We start from the raw sequence: 27,729 nt of genomic DNA, 5'->3' as shown, positions 1-27,729 counted from the left end.
TTAAATGAGCAGTTTCACATCTATCCTTGTATTCTTCAACTGGTTGAGGTTGATATGGCATTTAGGAAGTAATTAATAATAAATAATGCAATGCTTTTTAAAGTAAGTAATTAATAATCTAATTACACTGTTGAAGATGTAATAGTTAGTTAGTAATTAATTGCTTTTTTTAGAGCAACTTATCCAACACTGATCATTGCAAATGTATTGAAAGGATTAAAAAAATGTACTTGACTCCACATTTTGAGTGGTTTACTGCTTAATTTCAGATGCAGACAAATTGGTATTACTATTTATTTATTTATTTATTTATTTATTTATTCATTCATTCATTCATTCATTCATTTTTCCCACCGTTGAATTAATGTTTTTGACTTTGCTAAAATTAATATAAGATTAATAAGATAAGATAAGATTTGTCACCAAATTCACACAGCAGGTATTTCCAAAGTAACTGAAAATGTTAAGTGCAAAAGTTTAAAGAAAATCCTAAATATATTGGTAAAATGACAATAATATATGTGTAATGTAATTATTAGCTGGGTAAAATTGTATTTACTGTAAGTAAATAAAAGTATTAACCAGATTTTTCCCCCCACATTACATTATCTGCTAAGGGAACTGACCCCCAGTCAACTCTTTGCAATTCATCGGCATGCCGACCAATCACAATGCGCTGTCGAAATCACGTGTTGCCGGTTCACTGACGCAAAACCTCCGCGACTCCTACTGCTCTTTCCTCCATGTGAATGTCGTCGCTGCTATTATAAAAGCTGATTTGACAAGGTAAGAAGGCAAAATTTGGTTTATCGGTGGTGACAGCGCAGTCCTGTTCAGTTTCGCTAAAACATGTTTATTAAACTGTATAGGTATGTACTGGGTTGCCGAAAAGTCTTGCTGATAATGTTGACAGTGTCATAAGCGTATAGCGGCGCCTGCCCAAACCGGCAAGGTCAGAATAGACTTCAACCCATGATAGACAGCCAGGTAATTCAGACATTTGACAGATCTTTTTATGGTGGTTAGATTCAGTATATTCGGGGAGTGTTGAAGTGCAGTGCTTTTCTTTTGAAAGCAAGAGTACTAGTAAAATAAGTAAAACAAAATGCTATTTGCTATATGTTATTTTAATTGCTTGATTAAAGGCAAAACATCACCACATGAATTATATTTTAACGTCAATATCTGACTTGTGCTATTTTTATATAAATTAGGCTTATTTTCTTACAACTGAGACTTTTCTTTTATGTGCTGTCTGATCGATTCTTAGGTGCTCAGGTGAGGTGTGGGGCAGATGCTTTGACAAGGTGTTGAATACAGGAAGTCCTCTTTTCAGAATGACCACCAGGCTGCTGTGCAGATGGGCGCGATTGTTTCCTCTCTGTCCTCAGGCTGTTACAGCCTCAGCCCGACTACAGACCTCCACAGTCCACCAGACAGAGCCAATGTGCCAGATGTCCCTGTCTTGGATTCGTCCTTCTGCTAGGCACCTCTGTCAGGGCAGTGAACTAGCTAGGATGGAGGAGACGACATTACCATATGAACAAACACAAGTAGTCCGACTTGTTGAAAAGGCATCCAGCCCAGAGGAAGTGCTTCAGTTGTGGGCAGAGCATGGCGGATCTGCCAGTGATGCAGCCAGGTGTCTGGTCCAGCTGAACCTGCGGGTCATGGAAAAGGGTGGCGAAGGAATACTGCAGGATCCGCGGTGCGAGAGCATGCTGGAGACCGTACACTCTCAGGTAGCCAGGATTGAATTGAAAGTCTGCTTGTCACTGATATTGAGACAGCAGAAGATTATCTTGTTGTTGTTCTCTCACAGGTGTCCTCGGTGTGGAATGGTTCTCTGGTGGGTCTTCTGCGTGCTCTCACTATGTTGGGTCTCTCTTCTGATGCCCCTCTACTCTGCTCCATCCAGAATGAAGTGCTCTGGAGGATCCGGCGCCTCACCTACCGGCACCTAGCGTACCTGATGGACTGGGTAGCCTTTCAGAGAAAACGAAGGTGGGATTCACATACTTGATAAAGCTTGATTCCTAATTATAGTCATTGCTACCGCAACATAATTTAAAATTGAACCTTTAATTTTTTTTTTAACATTTTTTCCCTGTCTTAATTTAAATATTTTAGATTTTATTTGATTTGACTAAATTAAATTACTCTGATCTATTACATTACTGTTAAAAAGTTTGGGGTCACTTAGATATTTTTGCAGAAATTAACAGTTTTATTCAGTCAGGATGCATTAAATTGATTAAAAGTGATGGTAAAGACTTTTACACTGGGAAAAAAAAAACTTAAATGCTTCTCTTTTGAACTTTCTATTCTCAGATAATCCTCAAATAGGTATCATGGCAGCACAACCGTTTTTAATATTTATAATGAGTGTTTCTTGAGCACCAAATAAGCATATTAGAATGATTTCTGAAGGATCTTGTGACACTGGAGAAAGACTTGTAGAGACTGGCGTAATGCTGCTGAAAATTCAGCTTTGCCATCACAAAAATACAGTAAATTACATTTGAAAAATATATTAAAACAGAAAACAGTTATTTTAAATTGTAATTATTTTCACAATATTACTGTTTTACTATATTAGCTTCGCTGAGCATAAGAGACTTCTTACAACAACAAAAAATCGACCCCAAACGTAAGTATTTGTAGGCATTTGCTTTGAATGAACTGATATGAATGAATATCTACGTCAATCATTTTTCTTAAAAGTTTCTTAAGTTCTTGATGCTGTAGTTGGTCCAGTAAGTACCTGGTCTGTTCTCATAATGTTGTTGTTCGTTTTGTAATAGGTATGAAAATGAAGCGCTTACCACAGCCCTGCTGAAACAATTGGAGCTACGCTGGACAGAGCTGTGTGACAGTCGTACCGTCAGCATTCTCATGGGCCGTGCTTCGCTCTTCACCCCCTCTCTCATGGACAAACTGGAGGACAAAGTGAGTGCACACACACAAACACCTTTAGCCACCTACATGCTTTTGAAAATTATTAGGCCTGTGTAACTTGATTGTTTAGCACTGAACTGTATCTTGTGTTTTCTAGGCTCTGGAGTTGGCAGAGAGCTTCAGCGCAGAGGATATCCGGAAGGTGGCCTTTGCACTGGCCTCTCAAAACAGGCGGGCTGTTCCTTTATTACGTGCTCTCTCATACCACCTGAACCAGAAACCCTCTTCTGAACTCAAAACACCATTGCTGCTTGACATTGCATATGTTTATGGTCAGTGAGAATTTTTTTCCAATTAACCTCATTAAACAGCTTTTTGCCTAGACTTGTATAAATAACTCTAAAAATTGAATTGTGTTCTCATCTTTCTCTAAATAAAAGGTAAGCTGAATTTTCATCAGACACAAGTGCTCCAGAGAATAGCGGCAGAACTGTTGCCTAGGTTATCAGAACTGAGTTCTCTCGACGTCACCCGCTGTGCCAAGTCTCTAGCCTTTCTCAAGTGGCTCCACTTGCCTATGTTTGAAGGCTTTGCTCAGGTTGGAATCATTTTTTATCAAATCAGCACCATCAAGTAAATTATACTTTCCTTGAAGGCAACCTTTTATTTAACTTGATTTCAATTGTCTCTCACCAGTCTCCATCTACATATTTATTATTTTTCCCCTCTCTGTTGTTTGTCAGCACTATGTGAGTAATAGTGAAAACTACAGCACTCTGCAGGTGTGTAATCTCCTCATATCTTTCGCCAAACTCAACTTCCAACTCAGCAAAGGAGAGGAGTTTTACCAAAAGGTAACCAATAAGAGTTGTAATATTGTATTATTGTTATCCTTGATTAACTGCAGTGCAGGGTGTGTATGTATGTGCATGTACATATTATGTTTTATTGTGTGGCTATAGGTACACAAAGCTTTGGAAGGTCCCTTTCAGAATTTAGAGCCATTCCTGAAAACAGACGTGGTCTGGTCGCTGTGTGTGCTGAACCAGGCCAATCCTTATTACATCTCCTCTGTTACCAAGTATGACTTTCTGAAGAAACTTACAGGTGTGTAGGCATGAACATGCTAAAAATATTCAGAAAAGGCTGTACTCCATTTTTGGGAAAACTGCTGAATTCACATTTCTTATGTCGCACTTTGATTAATATCATTTGCTGTTCCCATCCGAAACACATGATGGCAGTATAGCCTCATTGTCCAGTGTCTGTCTTTACTTTTTCATTAGAGGCAGATTTAAATACACTACCCTTCAAAAGTTTTTTAAACTGTATTATTCAGCAAGAACACATTAACTTTTAAATTGTAATTTCTATTTTAAATAATGCTTTTTTGAACATTCTATTCATCAAAGATTCCTAAAAAAAAAAGTATTTTGGTTTCCATAAAAATATTATGCAGCACAATTAACAATTAAGCAGCATATTAGAATGATTTCTGATGGATCATGTGATACTGAAGACTGGAGTAATGGCTGCTGAAAAGTCAGCTTTGTAATCACAGAAATACATTTAATTTTAAAATGTATCAAAATAGAATTGATTGTAATATTTCACAATATTGCTGTTTTTACTGTAATTTGATTAAATAAATGCAGATTTGGTGAGTGTAAGGGACTTCGTTCAAAAACATTTAAAGAACTTATCAACCCCAAACCTTTGAAATGGTCCTGCACTTTAAGGAATGGTTCACCCCAAAATGAAAATACTCTCATTATTTATTACCCTCATGTCGATTTAAACTTGTATGCTGGTATTGTTTCCATGGATCACATAGACACAAATGTCAATCTATATACACGTTTTTTCCTTTTTCATACAAGTACACCTCATGGTGAAAAAGGCTGTCAGTCTGCGCACTAAAGTCAGTCTGCAGTTGTATGACGTCATTATAACGTTTTCCTGACCTATCCAGCAGGTGGCATTGTGGATCGGACTGAGAGCTATCGGCTGAAATTGCTGCATATCTCTGCCTTTGCTCAGCTGGAGCCTCTAGGAATCACTATTGAATCCCCCTCCGTGCTGCTGCCAGCTCCCCAGGGCAAAGTGGAGGTCAGCACCCCTCTGCAGAGCAGCCTACACACAGCCCTCCAGAGCCTGACAAACAGCCGGACGCAGGCCCTCCGCACTGCTGTCAAAACCATATACGGCTGGACAATAGGTGAGTAGCAACTGTGAACACCAGAGTGATGCAAGTTAAGTACTTTTTCCAAGTTAACAGAGGGCATATTTGATTCCCATTCATTGATCATGAATCCTTAAGCAGTAGTCTAACAGAATCTCCTGTTAATTTGTGAATCTGTTGATCGTTTTCACCACAGATGGAGAGCTTATGGTAGATTCAGAAAATAAGCCCATTGATTTGGAGAACTTGAAAGCCCCTCATTTACCTGGAGGTGGTGGACGTGATGCCTTACCTGCAGGGGCACGGAGGTGAGCGTTAAAGTGAAAGCCTTGTCCTAAGTTCACATACAGAGATGATTTCTAAATTTGTCAGTTGTGATTGTCTATTTTTCAGAATAGCATTTGTGGCTTGGGAGTTTCCTAACTTTTGTCTCAGGAGCAAGGATCTGCTGGGCCGCTTTGCCATGCAGAAACGCCACCTACAGCTGGCAGGGTTCATAGTGGTGGAGGTGAGACACTGTGAAATACAAGGATGGATGTAAACGTGTCTGTTAATTATAAGTATAAAAGCCCATTCTCACCAAGAATGATAACTACTGTCCACACCAAGATAATAACGTGTCATCTGGTTTTGTAAGCTAATTTTGTAAACATACTTTAAACAGAGATAAGTTATGTGGGCATTAGGGGTTAGATCATCAGTATTAGCTGTATATCATTTACTGATGGTCTTCCAACTCGCAATATCACTTCTTATTAGATATACTCCTTGTTTTATAATACTGGTATAGTTACCCCGATTAGCTGTATTTCTATTGTCACAGCTATTACATGCAAGGCAGTCCCCCTGGCTTTGGGTTATAAATAGCGTCAATAAAGACAGGACTGTGGAAAAGGACTCAGGCTCTGTCTGCAGCATATAGGCCAATCCTGTTAGCCCTCTGCCTCCTAGGGTACAGTTAGATAGAGTTGGCTGGACTCGTCTTGACTTCCAACTGAGCACAGGCCTGAGATAATACTCTTGCCATTTGATGCACTAGCTGACAACAGCCATTTTACTACACCAGAGTTCATAAAACTTCTTCACTTTCTAAGATTGATTTTGCGTTCCAATTCCATTGTCAATTAAGTAGTAGTTTATGAAGCACGGTTTACACAGAAGTCATTTTCAAACCAAAAGCAGCTTATCCTAGGTTATGAACAAGTTGAACCTGTTCTGGAATCTTTCACCCTTATGCAAAATTTCACATTCCATTGATTACTATTGAAATGACTTGCCGAAAAACAGTAAATGTTGACCACACCTTCACTCTTATGTATTAAGATGAGTCACAACCTCACTCCTTATGTGTTCCCTTACAGGTGCCGTACTTTGAATGGCTGGAGCTGAAGTCCGACTGGCAGAAAGTGGCTTACTTGAAAGACAAATTAGGGAAGGCAGTGGCTGAGGACATGGCTAAATGAGCCATCAAGCCTGTCAATAACTTTAAATGCTTGTGACACAGGCTGCTCATAGACATCAACAGCGCCAGACAATAACATGCTTACAGGTGAGGGAATGACATAGATATTGAGTACTACATATACACACAACAGAGAGATTGCTGCACCATCCTCAAGTCCCATAATCCACCTGAACATCAGAGTGGAAATCAAACGCGTCTGGGAACTGTGATCAATCTCTGCAGGAACAGAAAGCAGAGCCTCCAGAAATCAGCAGATGCAAGGAAGCAACAGAGTTGTGTATCCGCTGCCTTGCCAAGAAGGAAACACTGAGCCAAAGAGTTAGGCATATGTTATAAAATGAAAGCGTGACTGATCTGAAGGACATAAGCAGTGTTCACCACAGGGGGAAACAACTAAATTATCAGAGCTTTGTATTAATTGTCCACGACGTCCTCACAAACAACTGGATGTTCACACTCTCTCCTTTCACTTATAATAAATACATACAACTTCTGTTTTTAATGCAGTTGCCTAGACAACACATGGGGCTTTCCTTGTTGCCAAGGAGACAGTTATTAGGCTGGAAATATTTACGGTGAAAGGGATTGAGAGTTCAGTACTTAAAAATACTTTTATTACACTTAGAAAGCACCACTCTATTGGTGTTAATTAAAAAGATAAAGTAAAATCACTATACTTGCTTCACCTGAAATCTGAACATTTGTGAATATGCTTGTGATTTAATAAAATATATGTAAAACAAGGCTGTATGTAAGAATACATATTGGATTTTAGTATTTTCTTTTAAATGTTTATTTTGGAAAGGTTGTCATTGCATTCTGGTACTGTATGCTGCAGACCTGTTATTTGCTGTCGGGTAAGCCTGACTTGTCAGTCTTCATGGAGAATAGACCTTCCTGTTGAAATCTTGAAAGATTTTGTGCAGAGAATGGATTTTTCATTTAGACTTTGACCTCAGTGTTTGCAATGTGTGGTATCAATAATAAAAACAAATCTCATATTTTCATCAAAGAGCATATGGTGACTTGTTGTATTTTGCTGAATGTGGTTTCCTAATGTTGGCTGTCTGTCTGCAGTCATGCTGTGATGTTCTATGTCTCAGAATATTGTGTGCAGTGAGCATAGAAATCTGATGAAATGTGAAACTGGTCTTAATTTATTTTTCTATCAGTTACTATGATTGAAGACTTCAAACACGGGTTTGTTGTGGTATGTCCTGATGTCCTGATATGGATCAGAATCTAATAAACATCTTCTTAATAATAAGCTGTCTATTATCAATTAACAATAACAATTTAAGTTTATCTGACCTTAGGCCAAAAAGGGTTTGTTTTTTTTTTCTTTTTTTTTCACTTAAACCAGGGGTCTCCAACCCTGCTCCTGGAGAGCTACTGTCCTGCAGATTTCAGCTCCAACCCCAATCAAACACACCTGAAGCAGCTAATCAAGGTGTTCAGGGCTACTTGATAATTACAGACAGGTGTGTTGGAGCAGGGTTGGAACTGAAGTCTTCAGGATGGTAGCACTCCAGGAGCAGGGCTGGAGATCCCTGACTTAAACTGAAGTCAGTTCCCCTCAAGTTCACAGCAGGGTAAACACCAGAGGTGGGTAGGAACGAGTTACATTTACTTGAGTACATTTTTTGGGTAACTAATACTTTTGGAGTATATTTAAAGATTGGTACTTTTACTTCGTTACTGTGGGCCACGCTCCTCTCGTTACTTTATCTTAATGCAATACAAGTTATAAATGCTTCAGTTTATTCCAAACGCGCCGTCTACTTTTCTCTTGGCAATGAGCGATGCCCATTTCGCGATTCATGAATCAGTTTGAATGATTCGTTCAGTTCCCTGCCGCGCGCGCAGAGCCTCTGAAGCGGTTCACTCCGAGTTGTAACAAAAGTTTAAGAACATCAAGAGCGTTGAAGACGTGGCTTTGGATCTACTAGAAAGAAAATATGCAAAGGCTATTGTTTGCTAGAGATGAAGATCTTTATTAGATGAACACCGCGTGTGCTGTCTACGGTTCAACAGGTATAACTTAGGCTACATTCGATTACAGTACACGATACCACTATGACTTTACCAGTTTGTTATGTGTAACTTATAAATTAAATCCAATGTATAATTTTTACATTAAATAAGCTGTCACAGAGTATGAAATGAATACCCTCCAAACCCGCGTTAGCTCTGTTCCAGGAGGAATGCCTTCGCCTAGACACAATTAATATTGATATTTCCACAATATTTATGCTTGCAGAAATATACATTTGTTTACATTTTGCAGAACCGATGGAAGAAGATCCATCAATGTGCATTTGGTTCGATAATGTTCAGATGTCCGGTAACTTAGCGGTTATGTGAAGAGTTTTCACTCTTCTCCGTGTCAGAGGTTATTTATACATATACATAATTAATATACTTTAAAATATAATTTAATTCAGTGATGCAAAACAGAATTTTCATCAGCTGTAACTCCAGTTTTCAGGGTCATTTGATCATTCAAAAATCATTCTAATATATTGATTTATTACCAGCGCTGGAAACAGTTTACAGAGACCTGTGACGTTTTGTTTAGGATTCTTTGATGAATAGAAAGCTAAAAATAACATAATTGATAGTAAATCAACATATTGGAATGATTTCTGAAGGATTAGGTGACACTGAAGACTGGCATAAAGGCTTATTTATTTATATATACAAGTTATCCCTTATTTCTATATACACACACACACATTACATAAATTGTATCTATATATCTGAATAAAAATAGACTAGAGATATACAGTATATGATCCAAAGTAACTAACTACTTGAGTAGTTTTTCTTTTATCCGATACTTTTTTACTCTTACTCAAGTAACTATTCAGACTATTAGTTTTACTTTTACTTGAGTAAAATTTTTGGGTACTCTACCCACCTCTGCTCCCAACTTACACGCCGTGTGTGCGCGCATCCATGTTGCGAACACACTAGCAGCGGATCACGTATTTTACGCGGAAACAACAACAACATTCTAATTTCTGATTGGATGGTAGGTGTCCTTTACTCAAGACAGTTATGAACTCGGCAGAGAGTAGGGATGGGTGATACCACTTGTTTTGTTGTCGATACGATACCGATATTTTTCAAGGCAGTATCGTCAATAATGATACCGATACGATACTTCTGAACTAAACTTTTAAATAATGAAAATTATTAAGTTACTAAGAGTGAAATGGGTAATAATAACCACTTAACTTTGTTTAAAACACATTTTTAAAATTCAATGCACCTTAACTGTAATTTATTAGGTTATATATTTTTTTACATATGGTTCAAATGTGTTTTTTGGTTACACATGATTCAAATCTACAAATACTACAGTTGAACTATGGTCACTTGGTTCATTATCATAAGGGACTGCCAGTGACGGGCTGTTGCATGCATAAAATGCAACCTTTATGTTCTGACAGTGTATGATTTCTATTAACATTACAGAATAGAAGATGATCTGTATTATCTTTCAACGTTCAATTGAAAATAAATGTAACTGCACAAAATATGTAGGCTACGATTTAAATTTGTTTGTGAAATAACTCAAACATATGCTTTTTTCTGTCCTCTGATAAGCATTGTTTAGGGCTGCCCTTCCCAAAATCTTTAATGGTTTCTTATGATACTTTTTGGAAACGCAGCACTGTTTGAATGCACTGTCAGAAGTGAGTGAACACTCTCGGTTGCTCTCTGTGATTGATTGGTTCTTTCTTGCAACATTTGCGTATGTTCAGATGAGCAGGAAAATAGTTCTATCCTACACAGTTACTTGCAAACAAAGGTTATTCATCCAGTTAAATGCATTTATACACATTATTATTATTATTATTATTATTTTAAATAAACAAAATCACTGGTAAATAAAACACACCTTAGTATCGGTAGGCTATTTTTTGAGTATCGATACTTTCGATACTCGCGTCAGTATCGATATATCGATATGCCCATCCCTAGCAGAGCTTCCCTCCGTATTCATTCATTAATTATAGCAGGACAAGTTATCCCTTATTTCTCAGCGTGAGAAATGGTGTGGCGTGTGAACGGGATGACAGCGTGTCTCACGGTGAATGCATGAGACTTGAGAGCCCTGCTTGGCTGGTATAACGCAACACCTTTGCGTTGTTTTGAGTATCCAAATATTTTTGGGACAGACCTCAAAAAGACCTTTCCAATCAGCACAACAGTTAAATGAGCAAAATATTAAAATTGAGTAACTTACATTTTAGACACAATATTACAGGTTACTTCGTCTGATTTGCTCCGCCAGCGAAAACGTTTCCAAGCAACACGTGATGGAAGCAATCTGCGTTTTGAACGAATCGGTTCAATAAATGTTTCAATTGACTCGCTCATAAAGAACAGTCACTTGTTGCATGTTTGATGAAATCCATCATGGAATGACCACCAAGCGGACTACAGTTTGTCAAAAACGCGCAAAACCACAAACAAACGGAATGATACAAACAGTGAAGTTTCAGCGCTTTGAATTAACAGCTCCATCACACCCGAGGACTTGACTGTTGTATAATATAGACATAGTTCAAAAGTATGCAAAATAATTTGACAGTATGAACCTATTGCAAACAATAATCATGGGCAATCAAACGTAGACTCCAGGGCCCATTATTTGGGGAGAGTTTCACAGGATTGTGCCCGCTCTTGGTTGTTTAGCCTGCCAGCCCGGCCCTCTCACAGAAAATGAACTCAGGGTATGATTTTTTTTTTTATTGGGTCGCCTGAATTTAGGACTTATTTCAAATGTTTTATTGAGTCTGGTGTCAAAAAACTTGACTGGCCTGCACAAAACTGTTATACAGTTGTAGCAGCAAAAACAGAACAAACTTCCTATTAATGCACATTGTTTTGGCAATAAATGTTCTTAAGCATACATTTAGTGTCTGTGCATTTCAGAGTAAACAGATGCATCATTTTACCAGCAAAACCTTTGACCCTTTCTCTGGATTTAATCAAATTAGAGACTTATCTTTACGTATCTGTCTCTGTTTTTATTCACGTTCACTATTAATATTATTTATATATATATATATATATATATATATATATATATATATATATATATATATATATATATATATATATATATATATATATATATATATATATATAAAATTGCATTGAGAGAAGTGAATAAGTACTTTATCACTGTGTCTCACTGTTCCAGCCATCCAGTTCCCTAAAATTCCAGCAAAAGATCCGGATGTTTGAAATGGAAAGTGAGAGCAGAAAGAGAAGAGTAACTCAGGAAAGTCCCTAAGCCTTGCCAGTGCTGGAACCTGCTGAATATTGGATTCCCTTTCTAAAGCATCCATGAGTTCTCCCCCACAGTTGCCGTGGAAACATAGCCCTGTATGCTGTAGCTAAATTTACTGCAGTATCCCTCACTCTCACTTTCATGAAGCTCAGTTACATTGATCTTTAAAGATGTTGTTTTTATCTTGTTGATTTGAAAGAACAATATTATAGAAAGAGTATTTCTCCGGCTTCTCATGTTTTTTTTTTTTTGTCATTTTACGATAATCCAAAACACTTTTAGAAATTGCATTATGAATTTAACACATTGTGTAGCACAAATATATTTTAGTTACAGTATCTCACTCTAACAACCTTTCACAACCAAACACACATCTGTGCCTGGGACAAATAGTTTAGGGAGAGAGGGATGTGAAGAATAAGATTTAATTTTTTCTGTGCAGTATGGCTATCATGTAACCACTTCTTGCTGGGAAAAAAAAAAAAACGCCTAAAGCTGATTAACTGGTCTTAAAGTTGGCATGAAATTGAAATTGCATTCTTTTCTTTTCTCTTTTCTTCCCTGCTATGAAATGTAGTGAAACGTCTTCTTAAACAAGAGAATGTGATTGGATTGTCGTTTTCTAATTACTGCATTCTCATGTGAGTGACAGGTTGCAAAAAGAGATGTATTGCAAGGGGGCATTAATAGGGACATTAATGTTTTTGACTAAAGATATAAATCGTATAACACATGAATTAAAAAAAAAATGTGCATGGACAAATCATTTATTTAAAAAAAAAAACTGCAATATTTACTGCACTTTAAAGACACCATGAAATCCAACTCAACATTTCTTTCTTTTTTTTTTCTTTTTTTTTTATATGGAATATTCTATTGTTTATAATAAATGAATTATCCATGCACTTCCATGTTAAATATGTTTAATGATCATTAACATCTGTAATGTCATGTTCACCAACTCAAGGAAAGTACAATAACCCCTCCCCTCCAGCAACCAGTCACTCACACGAGATTGCAAGAATAGCAAACAACAGTAATCCAATCAATTCCCAATGGAAAAAATTTAATCCCGCCCTATATTTATTTCTTGTTCGGGAATCCATTTAACTTGGATATATAGCACAATAATAGCAACTTCTGTTTCATTCCGATGTGGTGACAAATCAAGTCCTCCCTCAAAATCAGATCTCCATTAGGAGCCCAAGAAATCCTATTGGCTCAAATTACTTTTAATGGGTACTCTTTTTAGTGCTTGATTACAGATCTTACAAAATAATGATATGATAAATGTTGAACTATGTTATAATGTACTAGCATAGCATACAGATACCAGATTAGCCTGATACCTTTGCACTTACCCTACATGTATTCATGAATATTAAATGTATAATTTATTTTGGTTATTATGGAAGTTTTAATATTATTACTTATAAACAGTTCATCAAGTGAAAGAAATGACATCAAATTTGTTTTATTATGCACAATATAATAAGATATTATATACATATTTAAATCATTTCGATGCAGTAGGTATTAACTGATATCTAATGTAGACCCAGTTTCAAGGGAGGACCTGAATTGTTCCAAAACTCCAACTTTTACAGGTCTCCCAATCTGTTTTGATGATGGTTTTAGAGGGGTTTTAGACCCTAAGCCAGGTTGGGAGACCATCTTAAACCCGTTAAAACCAACAAGCTTAGGCTGGTTTAAACATTATTTTTCAGCATGGCTATTAGATTAGATTTTATAAAAAAAAAAAATTCAGTGCACAGCACCTCTATTTTTTTTGACTGCTGTGTTTTGTATCACTATCCCCCAGCCTCCAAGAGATAGAAAAATCTGCTGACATCATTGTCCAAGACCCACTTGCTGAAACGAGAGCAGGAGGGAGAGAAGGAGAGAAGGAGACAGAGCGAGCGAGAGAGAGAGAGAGAGGGAGGGGGAGAGCGAGGTTAGGAAGCAGCACAGCAGTGAGGAAGGGAGGGGTAATGTGAGCGACAGAGAGTCCGATTGGGGCGGGCTCTCTCGTAATCAGAGAGAATACTGCAGCTCACGCTCAGATTTCCCATGCTGTTACCGGTGTGGCTCTGCAGCCCCTCTCTCTCTTTTTCTCACATGCACGCTGACATTAATGCACAAACAGTGAACACGGATCTGTATCTTTGCGCTGAGGAGGCAACATCCTATACTCGTTTTCTCTGTCCTCAGTTTACTGGCTCCTGGTTTTTAGGCAGTGCGTCAGAGGCTCTGCCACACAGATATGCCTGGTGAGACTGCACATCGGAGCGGCCCCACACAGGGCCTTTTGGACTCTGGAGACCCACAATCAGAGCTGCCAGGACCAGGTAAGCAAACACACACCTCACAGCATGCTATATTAGGGACAGAGAAGGACAAACGTGGAAGTACACAAAGGATGCTCGGCTGAAAGCATGCGTCTAATTAATATAATTATTTGCTAGGACATTGAGACAGAAATCAGGAACATGTACAGCCGCACCCAGAAACATCATCCAGCAGAGTCCTAAAAGAGCACTGTGAGTGCTAAGTGGTTGTAGTACACACACACACACACACATACACACACTCCTCCTTCCTGCCTGCAATTACAAGAGCATGACACAGCATCACTCTCAGAACCCCAAGTTACAGCATCAGTTGGAATCAAGGCTGTTTAGGACAAGTGCATAGGTGTCCATAACATGCCTGCATGAAATGACTCTGATCTGATTTAAGATGTTACTTTAGGATAAGATATAGATGCTGTTTGTCTATTTGTTGAGGGAATGACACGCATATGTTATGGACAAAATATAATAAAATTGTCACAAATGAAAGAGTATCTATGTAAACTACATTTAAATGAGCTTGATTAGTAGCTTTAAACACAAACATTTTTTGTTACTCCATCTTGTGCTAATGGTAGGTGGTTAAATTCTGGGCACATGGTTTGTAATGGAGTTAATTGTCTTGATGCAGTGAATCCTTATCAAACTGCTGGGATGTTTGGGACTCCTGGTGTGCTTGTACAGGCTTATCACTTTTAACATTGAATAATTAGCGAAGAAAGCACAATCTGCAAAAAGGCATGGAATTTTCCAGTAAGCATACAGGCGTGTGTGTGTGTGTGTGTGTGTTTGAACGAGCGGAAAGATTGCCCTACAAAAAGAGAACCCTCATGTGTGACAGTTTGTCGGCACTATCTTTAGATAACTGAACTAATAAGAAGAAAGGAGACTCGGGACTGAGCGCTCGTAAAAATTGTAGTCGTCTCAACGAACTCTGCCTCTAAATCCGATGTGTGTTCGTGATGTGTGATCGTCACAAAACACAATGGCATAATAATGATTGTGTTCAGTATTAAGGGTGGGGTATTGAATAACAGTGTGGAATATGATGGCATTTTTGGCATGCCAACCAGGCGACGATGCTTTTTTGTGTATAATTTCTATTGTCGACATTAAAATATACTTGATATTACTTTTGTGTCCAGAAAATAAGATGCATCAGCTCTAATACAATCCACACCCTTTTGTTACAAAAACAAGGCCTTTCCATTTCATTCCATGACATGTCTTTATTTAAATTTCATTGTTATTGAAATGCTATTGAGTATTTAAAGGCACTGTTAAAGAAAGAGATGTTCTTTAATTGAATAATATGTTGGCACAGTATGAGAGCTAGATAAGCTGGGTGGATGTCGTGTTTGCCTGGCCTGCTTCTATTCAGTCCCTCTCAATTACATCACACACACACACACACACACACACACACACACACACACAGACAGACCAAGGGATCAGATAGGTCAGACATTGGATGATCAGACACCTGGGGTTAAACAAGGCCAGTTCCATACATAACCCACTGTGATTTCTCAGAATAAAAGCTATGAAACTAGTATCAAAGCTTTATTTGTTGACAAGTATAATATTGCAGCTGACACAAGAGACCTACCATTAGGGACCCTACAGTGTTTCATAGTTTAGATTCACTTGTCTCTAAGAACAAAACATTGTTCGGTCAGCCACTGCTTCAGTCTCATTAGCATTTGTTTTAAACTTAAACAATGCATATCTATCTTCACCGCAATAATTATGTCAATGAACAAAATTCGATGTTTAACGTCTATTGAAAGCAATGGAAAAGGGAAGATTTTGTGAATGCCCTTCTTGCATCAGATAATATTCAGGACTTGCTGTATTACGCAAGTATGAAAGTGTATGGCATTTGAAACTCCATTTGGAATGCTGATGATGTCTACTCACTTCCATTGTTCCAGGTCATGTTTAACGATAAATCGTAGTATTTAGATTTTGGATCCAAAGAGGTGAACTCTAGTACCACCTGCTCATCCTACCATACAAACAATAGCGGTCTGAGATTGAAGGGCAATCAAGAAAGAGGTCAGACACGGATACACAAACATTACTCCATCTGTTGTTTTATTTGAGGAGGTGCCTCGAGCAGGTCTACACACTTCTGCCTTTCCCTGTAGTGATTTTGCTCTGCAAATTATGTTTTTGAGGCAACAATGGCCCCTCTTATATGTGAACACTCCCACTCACACAGTGATCGCTTTGCATACTGCTCCAAAACAGTGCTGCCTTGTGCAGAAAACAGAAGGTGTGACGTTGTCTTTTTGAATCTTGACAAAGCAGAACAATTAGCCTATAGTCTCACAGACACACATAAACACAAACATACAGTCAAGTATGCACACACACTCACAATTTAGCTCGAATGGTTTGGGTCATGTGCACACACAATGATACACACTATTATGGCACAATAAGATGGATCTGCCCTCTGATGACGTTTTTAGGACACAGAAGGAGAGAGAAGTGGGAGGGAATAAGATTATGATAAAGAGAAGGAAATTTAGAGAGAGAGAGAGAGGATTGAAGAGTGATACACACAGGGCTCGAATTGAGGAGGGTGATGCGGGGGGATGGAATCCCCTGGTTGAAAAAAATGACAAAAAGCATCTCCTCAGTAAAACCACCCCCCCCCCCCTTACCATCCCCTTTGGATTAATAATGAGTATTATGTAAAACATATCATGCAAATGGAATGTTAAAATTATCTACTTAAGATAATTCACGCATAACGGCGATTGGCCAATCAGAACACGGTTCTGTAACAAGCTGCGCACAAGTGGAAGCAAGTTTTCATTTTTCACGCAAAATGGTTCAAGCGCAACTTTTGAATTTCTTTAGAAAGAAGACAACAGAAAAGGTATGATTTTTCCTTCATTAGAATTTAAAAACAATGTCCAGACATAATGTTATTGTGCTGTATGTGTAACTGTGAGGGATTGAGAGAAGATAGGAGAGCTGACATTATCAAGTCATCGACCTTGCAAAAACCAAACAAAAACACGTCTTCAGAGTCCAAAAGCATTCACTGAGTGATGAAGCCTATTAGAATACAGGTACATAACCTTATAATTCAAGCAATTAAAGAAAAAAATACCAATGTATGAGTTTTTGTTTTTATATTCATTACACAAGAAATGTACTTTTCTGAATATTAGTAGACCTACATGCGCGAGCACAAATGTGCTATTAATTTTATACAACAGTGCATACGGCACGGTGTTTCGTTCCTTGAATGAATCAGTTTTTGAACGAATCAAGAGAGCCAGAGATTCAATGGCACCATTCAGATGGACACTTTCCCTGCGTCCCAATGTGCATACTATCAAGCCTGTCTGCCCTAAATAGTATTGAAAATTACTAATATCACATAGAATTTAGAATGGATATTATATACATTGGGACGCAGGCTTGTTACGTTTCTAATTGAATCAGCCGTTTTGAACGAGTCGTTTGATTTGAACGATTCAATAAATCATTTATCAAAACAAGGGCTTGCTGCCCTAGTTTTATTGTCATTATTTATCCTTGACGGCCCTAAACTAGCCAAGGTTCCAGCACAAAAGCACATTTAGCAAAATAATGTTTAATTATCAGTATTGACCAAAATTCCTCCATTTCAGGCCCAAGAAGGGGAAAAAAAGCTTATAAATAATAGTTCATTTAACAAGACTAATTTTTCATTAAATAAAAAAGACAAATTTTGTATTCATTTTATAAAATTAGCTACAAATTAGCTAATCTTTCTGTCAGGGCTTCCAGCAACACTTCAGTGGTGTATTTTCAAAAAACACATTTTTCAAAACCATTTTGTATGCAGTGTTACTGTATATGTGGAACATGTTGTTAAGCAAAGAAGCCAACAACATGTCAATGGCAATGCAGCGGTGTGAATTAGAGTCAACCAGAAGAGATTGTGATGATAATCCACATCAAGCCTATTCAAAGGTTATTGTGATGCTGAGAGAATTTAGGAGATTGAAGTGAGGAGGAAATAATCTAATAACAACTCCATTTTGCCACAGACCTGTCAGATAATCAGTGCAGTGGGTGAAGAGCTGATGGGAACTACTCTGTGCTAATCATGTTAGAAAAATTTAACACATCTAAATGCACTGAATGTCATGTGAATGTCATGTTTCTGTATAATGTAATGAGCTACATGACTGTCACTGGCTGTATCTCTGTTGAATATTGCAGCTATAACAGGTGCCAGGTGCTCTTCAATGATAAAGTGTTAGGTATTTAAAAGAAAAAGAAGATAATTTAGTTGTCTGAGCACATGTACTCACACATTCACTTGTCTAACTATTTTGTTTTTTTAACTTTTCACATAGATACATTGTGTGTGCATGCATTGGTATTAGAAGTCCAGAGAGGAAAAAGAGATTTGTGCTGACACTGCTGCTTATTTTGCTTTCTTTAAAGTCCATCTGTTACTCTGACTCTGAGTTTGCTGTGGAAAAAGATCCTTGTTTGACAAAGACGTCCAATTACTCTCTGGACATTAAAATGCTCCCCACAGTGTTGACCCTTTAGGCCTCATCACACCCCCACCAAAAACCCTCACTCCTCCTGAATACAAGTACAGTAGTTCAGTCGTGATATCTTTTAAGTATGATCAGGGCTTGTGGACAAGTTTATATAGAAACACTGGTACCAAATGGCTATGGTATCACAACTTGCAGAAATATGTTCTGGCATATAATATAGGATGGGATAAAATTATACTACTTTTGGATAGTGCTGCTAGTTGTCATATCTTGACAAATTGAAATTAAATTGTTCTACTGGATTTATTGCATACAATTCAGTTTAAAACACTTTATATAACTGCAGTTCAGATGACCTTTTGCAGTACTGTATTGAATATTTCATACAGTGACATTTCATTGGCAGTACTATTCATGTTTGGGGCAACATAGAAGGATAAAAAGAGATCAGCTGGCTGATTCAATTTGAAGTCATTTTATTAGGCTTTTTATAATCCTTTTTCATAAATGATTTTTATAATATACTATATTGTCAGGATGTTTGAGTACTGTCAAACACTATAAAGATTTTCTTTGCTAAAGAAATTTTCATGCAGAAATGTCACCTCAATAATAAATCTGTGCAGATTTTCATTTATATAACAAAATGTAATAATTATTTTTTTACTTTAATCTTTTAGATCTGTCTGGTCAAACATCCAGCTCTTCAGCCTCAACTCCAACAGACAGTGCCTCCAGTCCTTCTCCCAGCAGCCCTCCAAAACTCTCCCCACTATGTACTCCTTTTGGACCCCGCCTGGTAATGGCCAAACCAACCACATCTCCTCGCCCACAGCCTGAGGGTGCAAGTTTTGAATTAGAAGGGTATTCTGGAAATTTCGGCCGACCAACAGGGCGGTTTGGTAGAGGAGCCTGCAGACGAGGTCCTATGAAAATGGAACGGATCAAAGTCCTAACTGGATCAGAAATAGAAAGTGACTTTCAAGAGCCAGAGACCATGGACTCAAGGGTGGTAATGGGGCAAGAGGCTCTGCTGAGAAACATGGACACACAAAGTGGAGTGCTGCTAGGAAAGCAGATAGGTCAAGAAACACCTAGTTCAGGACACCAGCCCTCAGAACCTTCCATGAAATGTCACATTGGGCTAGATGAAAATGCAAAGCTAGATACTGGTCAGGTGAGTTCTACTGCAGATCAGACTAAGAGTTTGACTTCAGTTCCAGAACAGGAGAAAAGCATAGGTCAGATACCTGAATGTCAAGTCCTAGAGTCCAAAGTGAGAGATGCCGAATTGACAGACAGCAGTACTCTTTTCCCAGATAATGAGGGAGAGCCACTGTCTTTATCTCAGGGTGAAGTGCCTTCCTTGTCATTTTCCGAGCCTCCCTATGTTGTTGACCCACAACGCATTGGTGTCCTTCCAGGACTTGATCCTGATCGCTACTATACAGCCCCTTCCACCCCCATTAAGATGGCTTACTGCTCACATCTCAAGCAACAGTGGCGCCCAGGGAGCCCAAGCCAAAGTCCAGGATCTCCAACTGATGAGTCTGATCTGTGCTCCCCTCCTACCTCTCCCTCTGGTTCCTACATGACTGCTGAGGGAGGCAGCTGGACTTCATACACCTCCAGCACCTCCCACTCATGCTCTCCAAACTTAACAGCTGAGGCAGAGTTGCAAGAAGCTCCTGCTTGCTATGTGGAGTCCCTCTCAGAGATTGGTGATGAGCTTGGAGATGATCGAACTGGTAACGAAAGGGATGCTTGTCTGGGTAAACCTGATATGCCGGAGTTGCTGCAAGATGTTGCCTGTGAAGTGGATATACTAACAAGGGACACCTGTAGTCCTCATTGGGTTACAGAACATGTTTCCACACAAGAGAACAGCAGCAACAAGAGTAAAACAGACTGCCAGGAGGACACAGGGGTGTCTGAGGGCTCTCTGAGGCCTAGAGATTTCCAGAAAGCCCCTGATGCAACTCAAACTTTTAATGATTCACATCAAAGTCTTGAAATAGATTTCAATGCCTGTTTCTCAGAGCCATCTGTGAGCCTGGATCACCCTATAACACCAGACGATAATGCATCTGCTGCACTGGATACAGGGAGCGAAACCCCTGTCACCCACTCTCCAGAGACTGTAGACATAGAAAGTAATAGCAGTAATAGTTTATATCTCAGTGCCTCTGCTCCTCTGTTCCATGGCTATTCTAGAGAGGATGGGCTTGGGAGTGATGCAATGTTTCCTGCTTCTATGTTGCCTTTCCATGGAAGCCTGATAATCCAGGCAGATTCCATGGATATAACCCTGTTCCCCACTGATGATGAGCAGGGGAATGATGTGGATGCATATGCTGCTGGAGAAGAGGAAGCCGATGTAGATGAGTATGATGATGAAGATGAGTGTGATGTTGAAGATGTGGTTAATGATGAGGCACAGCAACAAAAGGCAGCTTGGAAGGTTGAAAAGGAAGTGGAAGACCCAAATGAAGATGACACCTCTGCATCCTTTCTAAATTCCCTTTCAGAGAATTCAATAAACGAAGGTGTAGATGAGTCCTTTGCTTTTCAGGATGACACTGAGGGCTCAATTGATTCCACGTCTTATAACGGGGATGAAGACGACCATATGTACTCCACAGAGAAGCATGCAGAACTCGCTCAACAGTTCCCTGGGCCAGATGAACCTGTGCAGGTTGAAGACGACCATCTGTACTCCACAGAGAAGCATGCAGAACTCTCCCAACAGTTCCCTGGGCCAGATGAACCTGTGCAGGTTGAAGACGACCATCTGTACTCCACAGAGAAGCATGCAGAACTCTCCCAACAGTTCCCTGGGCCAGATGAACCTGTGCAGGTTGAAGACGACCATCTGTACTCCACAGAGAAGCATGCAGAACTCTCCCAACAGTTCCCTGGGCCAGATGAACCTGTGCAGTCAGTAAGCCATGCAAAACCCGAATCTTCTGGTAGTGAGAGTGAAATGGAGATATCCTCCGGATCATCTGAACTTCCACGTGTAGAACTTCAAGAGAATCTGGCAGACTGCAGTGTTCAAGGTGAAAGCGTAATCACACAACAAATTTCAGAAACAAAGTTGCTGAAGGGTGAGCTTTCAAAAGAATTGACTGCACAGACCGAAACAATGGATATGGAAGGAAAACAGAGTACAGATCCATCAACAGTCACGGTAACATCAGAGAAAGGACAGCAGATCGCCACAGATGATCCAACATTACCTGTTGATCAAGGCAAAGTAGAACAAATTTGTAGTACAGTTGATTCCTGTGTGGCAGGTGCTACAGCTGCTGACATGTGCTACAAGACTAACGTAGATGATAGCCAGGAACTGGATCAGAAAAATGGAAATAGTATGGAGTTAGCAGAAACCGCAACCAATGACCTAAATAAGGGAGTCCCCCAACTAACATACCTGGATGAATGCAGCCCCACAAACATTCCAGTTTGTGCCTATCCTGAACTGTGTGACATCTCAGATAATTTAACACCAACTGATGTTTTACCATTTGAACGTTCCATGAATCAAGATAATCTGACAGAGAATCAACCTGGCAATGATGTAAACCAAACCTCTCAAACTATGTCCTGCTCCACATACAGCAGACTTGTCATTTCGCCAAAGAAAGAGAACTCTGAGAGCTATATGACAGAAGAGGAACTTTACTCTGAGAGTTGGACACCAAGGGACCCCTTGTCTTTAGGTGAATGCTGTGACTTTGAGGCTGAAAATCTGCTCATGTGTGAGATAGCTAGATCAGTGCAGAGTAAAGGTTTGCCTGTCTCTCATAACATTGCCGCTGGAGAAGACATCATGGGTGATGATGAGGACAACAACCGATATTGTGACCTCCAAGAGAAAATGACAGACATTGATGTTGGTGAGGTTGAGTCAAACATTGCCAGCTGGAGATCGATTCAAGATCTTTCAGAGGCAGGAGGGGGTGAGGATGATGCAAATAACCTTCAAAATCCAGAGAGCAATCAACTCATAGATTGCAGTTCAGATAAGGGTCTGATGCCATTGTGGAATGATCCAGAAAAAACTTCCACACCCTTAATCCTGAGTGCTTCATCAGAAATTACATTGAATATGCTTTCAGATGATGCAAAAGATGTGAAAGATCAAACTCCAAATACAGACTTCAACATTCCAGAGGATTTATCTTCAGACCCATTAAGGAAGGAAAGTGATGAAATAACATCTGAACGGCCTCAGGATGTGGAATCTTGTCAAGGACCTAATAATGTCACATTAACAGCAACCATTTCCCCAGAACACGCTGATCTTTGTGGATCTTCTTCAAAAACAGTCATTTCTTACCAATCAGATAATCTTGGTCCAGTTTCAAATCAGGGTCATTCAAATTCTCAAAAAATTACCCTAACAAACACTGACTCTGTCTTGGAAAACAATCTCACATTCAACTTGCAAGGAGGATCGTTTGGTACCTTCACATTCAGAAAGAAACCAACTGATATAAAGATTGTTGACCCCTCAGAATCAACAATTCCCCAACAGATTTCCGTCTCTCATAAAGAGACATCAAACTCCCATGATGTGGCTTCAAATGAGGTTGTGGGGGAGAAAGTAATTCAGTTAAGAGCACACATCAAACATGAAACAGTAACAGATGAAGCTAAAACCACTGACAGACAATTTCTTGAACAAGAGACTACAACTGACGCTCAGGATCAGGAAACAGCTAAATCTGACTCACATGAGAAGGGAAAAGAGGGATTGAAAACATGTCAAAAGAGAGAGGAACAAGATTTTACAGAGAATGTTTCATTCCTGGAGCAGAACAAAAATTCTGATGGCGATTCACATAAATCAGGTCTTTCCCAAGCTGACAGTGATGAGGCAACACCAAAAACAGCACAGATTGCTAATTCTGGTCATGCCACAAAACCAAAGGTAACTGATGCCCTTAAAGCCAACATTGCAGATTTAGCCTCAATGGGAAATGAAAAGATCCAGTGCCAAGGAAAGGAAATGGAGACTACAGATATTCAAGCTCCACATTTTGATATATTTTCAGTGAGAGAGGAATTTGGTGAAACCCTGCAGAAAGATGATGTCTCTATAACAGAGAACACTGCACTTAACCAAACACCAGAACAATCAATGTTTGACTCCCCTGACCCTAGCTGTATTGAGCCAAAAGAGTCTGTTCATACAGAGCCAGTTGCTGTAACTCAGACAACAGACCTTACAAGGCCAGATGGGCAGAAAGAACTTTCAGACAGATCTTTGAGCAGAGGAAGTTTGACAGAAAGCACAAGAGACATCAATGACAATCACGTAGGGGGCAGTTCATTCCTCAGGGTGGACATGCCAGAACAAGAAATGGTCTCTCCAACATGTTCATCCACTGTTGTCCAGGAGAAGGATCTCTCTACCCCCATTCAGGAGTCACAGCCCATCCATGAGATCTCCCAAACTTCTGCTGCCTTCTCACATATTCAGCCAGCTCCTGACAGCAAACCCAGCCAACCTGACTATCAAAGTCCCATTCGGACTCCTGAAATAAGCAGTATGGAATCAGCAGCAAGGGAAACAGAGGAACAAACACCAACTTTGGTTCCTATTCAAGACACATATGATCATGAAAGTGAAAGAACAGTCATGACAGCAAAACCATGCAGACATGAGAACCCTCCAGGTAAGCTGTTGTTTGTTTCTTTAGTTGTTTAGTTTGTTTCATCCTAGGAATCATTAGTATTTAACTATATATATGTTTTGTGTTTTTCTTTAGTATGCAAGGGACACCAAACAGAACAGTCCCAGTCCACAACACCCACTGGACAAACAGACAGTACCCATGTCCAAAGAACACTGAATCAGTCAGATGAAAGAGAGATGCTCCCCTGCATCAGTCCACGACCAGACTCCTTGGTAAAAACTCAGCAAAAGCAAGCTGAGCGACTGAGTATAGAGCGAGACTTGTGCCCAATTAGCTACAGATCAAAAGGCCCAGAGGATGTGGATCTCCCCTTCAAAAACAATAGTATGTTCATCATCTGTTTTAGCCATGAGGCATCAGCATCTTTCTCAAGTACCTCTTTTATTGCTTTTATAGCAAAGCAAAACAAAGCAATTTATAATTTTTTTTTTTTTTCTTTCTTTCTTTTAGTAGGTTCAGGTAATGAAACAGACAGTGATGGCTCAGTACCTGAGCTAGAGGAACCCAGTGGGACATTGCTGAGACCCTCAAATCCACAGGTGGGCTGTAGATTCATTAGCAATCTTCATAAACTACATTACAGATGTAACTCACAGACCAAAAATAATTATTGGCTGAACTACGTAGGTTATTTCGCAGACAATTCTCGGGAGCATGGACATTGTTGATGTATTTGGTCTTGGTGGAGCAGATCTGCTACGCTTCTGCTGGTGTTGGTTATTACTGTATTTGTAGATTATTGCTGCTGCTGCAAGCAAGTACAGGAACTTGCTACTGCCAATTCATATGCTAATAAGGTGCTGTGAGTATTTAAGACATACTGCTGCTGCACAAATAGCATATAAAATAACCTGTAGCAGATCTATACAGGTGGAACTGGGGAAGGTGGAGGGTTTCAGAGGAACTCTGAAAGCACGCTGCAGTGCTCAAGAGAATGCTAATCAGCCATTTAAATGTAAAGCAGCAAGCTCATTGGCTGTGTATGCAACATGAACCAATCAGCTTCTGACAAGTCATTTAATGCTAAGAATATCATCAGTTTGTGTTAAGGACTCATCAGCCTGCGTCATCTAGAGTTTCATGGCAGAACTTGGTATTTAAATTAAACTGTGATTTCTACTCAAACTGTGTGTGTGTAACAGAAAAGTACCTGAATTGAGTAAAACTCAACATTACATGTCAAACTATCCCAACTGAGTATCTTACAGTTAACTAGTTAGTATGGCAGTTGTGCAGGGTAGCACACTAATGTTAATTTGTTTTAACCATATCTCAAGTAAAGCGTTGGTTTAAAAAAAAAAAAAAACATGGAACACATGCTTTACACTTAATTACAATCAGCTAGTGGAACTGGACAGCTAGTATAAATTGAACAAACAGCAAAAAAACTATTTTGAGTGCAGCATAGAACAGTAGTCAAAGGCATCAGCAAAGATATACTTGAATCTAGTTGAGTCTACTGTATGGACAATGTTAGGTCCTACAATGCTGTCTTCATACTTCATATCTTCTTTTTTTTCATAGTTGGCACACTCTCCTGCTGATGAGTCAGTGAGCAGAGCCAAACAAAGTCGAAGTGAGAAAAAAGCACGAAAGGTGGGACTGCACCTCCAGTTTCAAGCAGTTTTAAGACTTACCATATTGTAAACAAATTCCCTGACCTACGCTCTTTTCCTCCATGTGGTTGTTATCATTACGGCGATGTCAAAGCTCGGGCTGAAACAGATCCACGGAGTGACACGCATCACCATTCGGAAGTCCAAAAATATTCTCTTTGTAATTACACGTCCAGATGTGTTCAAAAGCCCTGCCTCAGATATTTACATAGTCTTTGGAGAGGCCAAGGTTGGTATTCTTTTCCATAATTTTTTTTTTCTTATTCTACATGCAAGGATGTCTGGCTGCAGTGGCACAGATTTCCAATTGCAAGATGAATATTTAAATATTTATATCTTGATCTGTGCTCATCTTCATCTTTGCATTCTGTCGGCCTCTTCTTCTCTTTGTAAGATTGAAGACCTATCACAGCAGGTTCACAAGGCAGCGGCAGAGAAATTTAAGGTTCCTCTTGACCCCTCACCTCTCCCATCAGACATCACACCAACCCTGACCATAAAAGAAGAGAGCGAGGAAGAAGAGGAGGTATAATCTTTCATTTCCTCCATTTAAAAGGATAGTTCACCCCCCCCCCCCCCCCCCCCCCCAAAAAAAAAAGAGCATTCTGGCATTATTTACTCCGCTTCATCTCATTCCAAACCTTTATGACTTTCTTTTTTTCTGTGGAAAAAATAATGTCAGTAAAATAACAAAATGAATGACACCATTTTTGGATTGCCTTTTCCTTTTAACAATATGCTTGCATGAATGAAGCAGCTGAATTAATATGAACCATATTCTCTTTCGCTGTTTGTGCTGGATGAGGGCGGGCTGGAGCAGAGAGATATTGAGTTGGTGATGGCACAGGCCAATGTGTCTCGAGCTAAAGCAGTTCGTGCACTGCGCCACAACAAGAATGACATTGTCAATGCCATTATGGTGAGAGATTGCTTTTATATTAACCATTCAGCATTTGTACATCCAGTCTAATGCTTAATTTTACACTAGATTCCCTCCAATTCAAAATCCCATAAAACGGCACTATAATAGGTTCCCTCTTACGGGTATTTTGCTTGTTTTGGACCTCCCATAAGCAAACAAACTAATAAAAACCCTATTTTTGAAATTTTTAATTGTGAACACATAATTTAGTTCCTGCATTTTAGTTTTTTTTTCTGTATCAGTGATTACTGGTTTTTAAAGTGTTACTATATTTGTGAGAGCATTTTGAGTCATCTGGTCCCTGCAAATGCAACAATAATTCAAAAACATGAGCAAACCTTTTAAACCTTGTTTTTTGTGTCTATTCGCAGGAGCTGACCATGTAAAAAAGGAATTCCCTGCCCCTTGCGTGTCACCCCCCCCCCCCCCCAAGTAATGCTGCTATATTGCACCGCCCAAACTCCTGCTGAAATAAATCTGTTACAACCAGAGCTCTTCGTTTCCAAACATTATCTACGAATCATATAAATGCACCTTACAAACAAAAATGTATCGTTATACATTTTGAACAAACTTTTAATATTGCCGTAATGGCTCAGATGGTAGATCAGAAGATTGTAGAAATAAAAGCTTATATCCTCAAAGCTGATGGTTTGAATCTGACCTGAAGTTGTTTTCTTTAGAACTTCCCCTGGGGTATGTGTGTATTTATCTTATCTTGAATGCAGAAATAGTGCACATGGCACGAGAATTGCACTT

General features: G+C 39.2%; 2 protein-coding genes across 12 annotated transcripts; both read left to right on the top strand.

Moving 5' to 3' along the window:
• Positions 1–648: 648 nt before the first annotated feature.
• On the top strand, positions 649–7,812 carry LOC109104932 (FAST kinase domain-containing protein 4-like). Of its 5 annotated transcripts, none has more exons than XM_042772613.1 (13): positions 649–786; positions 870–987; positions 1,337–1,742; positions 1,823–2,004; positions 2,805–2,949; positions 3,056–3,230; positions 3,339–3,496; positions 3,642–3,752; positions 3,861–4,005; positions 4,871–5,116; positions 5,277–5,388; positions 5,474–5,588; positions 6,442–7,812. In XM_042772613.1, exons 3-13 carry the CDS (start codon positions 1,338–1,340, stop codon positions 6,541–6,543), a joined length of 1,896 nt encoding a protein of 631 aa, XP_042628547.1. In that variant the 5' UTR covers positions 649–786; positions 870–987; position 1,337; the 3' UTR covers positions 6,544–7,812. The 5 variants fall into 5 exon arrangements, with proteins under 5 accessions (XP_042628547.1, XP_042628546.1, XP_042628545.1 ...); XM_042772612.1 differs by having other exon boundaries at positions 1,271–1,742; XM_042772611.1 differs by lacking the exon at positions 870–987 and having other exon boundaries at positions 655–786.
• A 187-nt stretch (positions 7,813–7,999) lies between these two features.
• LOC109081079 lies at positions 8,000–27,619 on the top strand. 7 transcript variants are annotated; one of them, XM_042772607.1, is made up of 11 exons: positions 8,000–8,150; positions 14,065–14,201; positions 19,408–21,503; positions 21,666–24,411; positions 24,505–24,756; positions 24,883–24,971; positions 25,957–26,027; positions 26,130–26,277; positions 26,443–26,574; positions 26,845–26,967; positions 27,342–27,619. In XM_042772607.1, the coding sequence occupies exons 2-11, from the start codon at positions 14,117–14,119 to the stop codon at positions 27,354–27,356; spliced, it is 5,757 nt and encodes a 1,918-aa protein (XP_042628541.1). In that variant the 5' UTR covers positions 8,000–8,150; positions 14,065–14,116; the 3' UTR covers positions 27,357–27,619. The 7 variants fall into 7 exon arrangements, with proteins under 7 accessions (XP_042628541.1, XP_042628540.1, XP_042628535.1 ...); XM_042772606.1 differs by having other exon boundaries at positions 19,408–21,584; XM_042772603.1 differs by adding an exon at positions 13,676–13,807 and having other exon boundaries at positions 8,027–8,150; positions 19,408–24,411.
• Positions 27,620–27,729: the final 110 nt, after the last annotated feature.

Source organism: Cyprinus carpio, chromosome A16 (genome assembly GCF_018340385.1).
Source record: "Cyprinus carpio isolate SPL01 chromosome A16, ASM1834038v1, whole genome shotgun sequence".
NCBI lineage: Eukaryota > Metazoa > Chordata > Actinopteri > Cypriniformes > Cyprinidae > Cyprinus > Cyprinus carpio.
Note: the sequence above shows the minus strand (reverse complement) of the source record. Positions and strands in the feature narration are given on the sequence as shown.

Coding starts and splice junctions, on each gene's coding strand:
- LOC109104932 (XM_042772609.1), top strand. CDS start 656: ATGCCGACCAATCACAATGCGCTGTCGAAATCACGTGTTGCCGGTTCA. Junction 5,117..5,276: donor CATATACGGCTGGACAATAG/GTGAGTAGCAAC, acceptor TTTTCACCACAG/ATGGAGAGCTTATGGTAGAT. Junction 5,389..5,473: donor TTACCTGCAGGGGCACGGAG/GTGAGCGTTAAA, acceptor TCTATTTTTCAG/AATAGCATTTGTGGCTTGGG.
- LOC109081079 (XM_042772601.1), top strand. CDS start 14,117: ATGCCTGGTGAGACTGCACATCGGAGCGGCCCCACACAGGGCCTTTTG. Junction 24,412..24,504: donor CAGACATGAGAACCCTCCAG/GTAAGCTGTTGT, acceptor GTTTTTCTTTAG/TATGCAAGGGACACCAAACA. Junction 26,278..26,442: donor TAGTCTTTGGAGAGGCCAAG/GTTGGTATTCTT, acceptor TCTCTTTGTAAG/ATTGAAGACCTATCACAGCA.